Source organism: Triticum dicoccoides, chromosome 2B (assembly GCF_002162155.2).
Source record: "Triticum dicoccoides isolate Atlit2015 ecotype Zavitan chromosome 2B, WEW_v2.0, whole genome shotgun sequence".
NCBI lineage: Eukaryota > Viridiplantae > Streptophyta > Magnoliopsida > Poales > Poaceae > Triticum > Triticum dicoccoides.
The window spans coordinates 409,746,854-409,750,406 of NC_041383.1; the positions used below are offsets into that span (position 1 = coordinate 409,746,854).

Genomic DNA, 3,553 nt, shown 5'->3' on the forward strand with positions numbered 1-3,553 from the left:
AGTACAATACTACTACATGCATGCAGCATGCGTACTCTCGGTCCCGGGTGGAAAAGGACGAGAATGCAATGCGCGCATTGCCTGGTGACATGCGCGCGGGGGCTCCACCCTGAGTTGTACGTGGCACCCTGTAGCTGGCAACTCCATGGGCCCAGGTGGACAAACGGACACGTGTGAGGTCACAACAGGTTACGCCTGCGGGCCCACATCATGCTGGCAGTCACGTGGGCAGCTCGTCTCCATCTTATCTCGCGGCTGTGCCGACGTCATGGCCGCTCAAACTGCCTCGCGCACACGGAGATCCTACACAACAAGTTGCGCTCCGCTCGGCTGTATATATATAGCGGCTGCCCGCCCATGGATTCCATTCCACTCCATTGAGTGGAGTTCTTCCCATCCACAGGGCCTCTCGTAGCCTTGCTCTCGTTTTTTTCTTAACTTTTTTGGGGGAAAAGTTGGTTTTGTGTACACGGCAGACAGTATAGTAGGCTTTGTGTGAGTTGATTAAAAAGCTTCAATCATTCGATTCATCTTAGCTAGCCAGTAGCAAAGATTCTTCGTTTCTTTTCTTCTGTTTTCTTTGCTTGCCATCCATCCATTCATACATAGGGAAGGAGGGAGGGAGGGAGAGGCACTCGCTAGCTAGTTGATTCCAATTTCCTGAGGCTAGCTAGCCAGCCAGTGATATCGATCCATGGGGAAGGGCCGCAGCTGCAGGTACGGATCAGAGCGGCTGCTCTACCCCGTCCAGGCCAGCGGTCACCACGTCGCCGGCGCCGCCGATCACCTCGCCGACCTCGACGAGGAGGACGTCTGGTCGGTGCTCGCCGCGCCTGCGCCCGACTCCAACCGCTCCACCAGCAGCGGCAGGCAACCTGAGCAGGTCCGTCGCGGCCGGTGGACCGCAGGGGGGCTGTCGCTGGCGTTCGAGGCAACGGCGTCCGCGCCGGCAGGGCGCCACCATCATCACGTGGCGAGCTCGGCGCCTGTCAGGGTGCCCGAGTGGCCGGCGGCCAGGTTCCCGCCTGGGTCTGGCGAGCACGGCTACGGCGTGAGCTGCCGTGAGGAGGACGGGGAGTGGATGGCGCCGCACGAGTACCTGCAGGCCCAGGCACGGAGCAGCGGGCGCGGCACGGCTGCGCCGTCGGTGTTCGAGGGCGTGGGGAGGACGCTGAAAGGTCGCGACCTCAGCCGGGTGCGCGACGCCGTCTGGAGCAACACCGGGTTCTTCGGCTAAGCAAAGCAAGCAGTGTACCCCATCATCGTCTCGTGTCAGCCAGCTAGCTACTCATAAGCTCGGAGGGCACTTTCCTGTTGGATCATTCGTTATAAGATGCATGTACTGTTCTTAATCAGTATGAATTAGGATAGGGGGTGTGGGAAAATATGAAGAAGAAAAATTAGGTGATTGATTAATTATTAGTTAATCTCCTGCAGTATGGAGCATGTAGCTGCTGCAGGTAGAGTTTTGGGTCTGTTTCGATTGTATTGGGTTGTGTGCTATCCCTAGCTAGCTAGCTACCTGCCGATATCGTCAGTTTGTCACAAAACTTCTCCGGAAAATAATAATCCAATTTGATTATTATTAGCTCCAAGTGATCGTGTTGGCGTATGCATGGTCCGTTGGATTACACTCTGACTGTTTTCCTTGGGGTTGGGAGTATTTCTCACTGTATACACGCACTAGAGATGGACTAGTGCAGCGGAGTAGCTTACGGGCACGTACGCTCCAAAACAGAAATAAGAGGGCGAATTAACCTGCATCAAGTAGTAATTGGCCGCGCGAACAGGACCGGAGGAGCGCGTGTACGAGTGGCCAGGGATGTCCGTGACCATTGTGAAGTGAAGGACGCGCCCAGCTCTGTGTGGACTGTGCTGCTGTGCACGTACGCGCGCACGCTTAGATTGACAGGCACGAGACAGCACTGACCAGCAGCAGCAGGCGGCCGGCAAGCTGATAGAGTGGTACTGGTGTACGTACGTGAGTGAACAGGAATAGTTACACAGTGAAGGAGAGAGCATCGAGGAATCATCAGCAAGCGCAGTAATTGTTGTCGAGAGCAAGTGGGCGGGCGCTACAATTCACTTGACTTCCCACAGCCATGGGCACAGGCCTTTTGGGGGAAAGTGACTTGCCCTATTTTGCATCCATCCCACCCCTCGGTAGCGCTTGGACGTGCACCCGCCAAACACTCCAGCAACCACACACACACCACACGGGTTGGAAATCCAAAATGAAAAGTTGTAGATACGCAATTTTTTTTTGAAATATTGTAGGTACCAACAAATGGAGAGCTGCCACCTATTACTCCATAGGCCACGTATTTTTGTATTGCACTTCTTTCCTTCATTCCCATCTTCGTATTTCTCGTATCTCTCTTTAACAGCAGGCCCCATAATTATACTTCAGATGTCGTTTCAAAAAAATATATACTTCAGATGCATGCATGACAGTTAGGTGGTAAGAACGACACTCTCTTTCTTTTCCCACACAATAAATCCAGCAAATTCTTACACCTTGGCTAATTTAAAGTATCATATCTTTTACACCATAAATTTGTTTTTGAAACTTTTTTTATATTTGAACTTCTTGTGCCAAAACCTTTAAAATGAGATCAATCTTGGCTATTTTTCAACCATGTTAAAATTTGAACATACATTTCACATTTTGAAATAACATCTATTTTAATTGCACATTTCTAGGATAACCTATTTTACTCTTTTGAAATAAATTGTTTGACATTTCTAAATAATCAGTTTCACACAAATACATTCCAATTTCACTTTCTGTGGTTACTATTTCACAATTCAGAACCTACATTTCACTTTCCACTAGCTTGTTTCACAAAAATAACATCTAATTCAATTGCACATTTCTCAAATAACATATTTCACTCCTTTGAAATGAATTGTTTCACATTTCCAAATAAGCAGTTTCACAAAAATCACTTCTATTCCAATTGCACAATTTTGAACCAATATATTTCACAATTACGAAATAAAATATTACATATTTCAAATAATTAGTTTCACCAGTTAACATTTCAGTTTCACATTTTTCACTTTCAAAAGCGACATTTCACTTCAACGAACTTGTTTCACAAAAATCACTTTTGTTTCAATTGTGCAATTTTGAAATAACATATTTCACTCTTTTGAAATAAATTGTTACGCATTGCATCAGTTTCACAGTTTGACATTTCACTTTCATATGGGTTTTCACTTTCACAACCTACAATTCACTTTCCACTTGCTCGTTTCACAAAAATCACTTTTATTTTAATTGCACACTTTTGAAATAACATATTGCACTCTTTTTAAATAATTGTTTCACATTTTCAAATAATCAATTTCACAAATAACTTCTATTTCAATGGCACAATTTTGAAGTAACATATTTCACAATTTTGATATAAACTGTACACATTTCCAAATAATCAGTTTCACACGTTGATATTCAAGTTTCATATTTTCCACTTTCAAAACCCACATTTCACTTTGCATTGACTTGTTTCACAAAAATCACTTCTATTTCAGTTGCGCAATTGAAATA

The 3,553-nt window shown here is 46.1% G+C and overlaps 1 protein-coding gene across 1 annotated transcript; it reads left to right on the forward strand.

Annotated features, from left to right (window-relative positions):
* The first annotated feature begins 372 nt into the window (after positions 1-372).
* On the forward strand, positions 373-1,595 carry LOC119363944. The gene has a single exon (XM_037629319.1). It carries the CDS (start codon positions 695-697, stop codon positions 1,235-1,237), a length of 543 nt encoding a protein of 180 aa, XP_037485216.1. The 5' UTR covers positions 373-694; the 3' UTR covers positions 1,238-1,595.
* Positions 1,596-3,553: the final 1,958 nt, after the last annotated feature.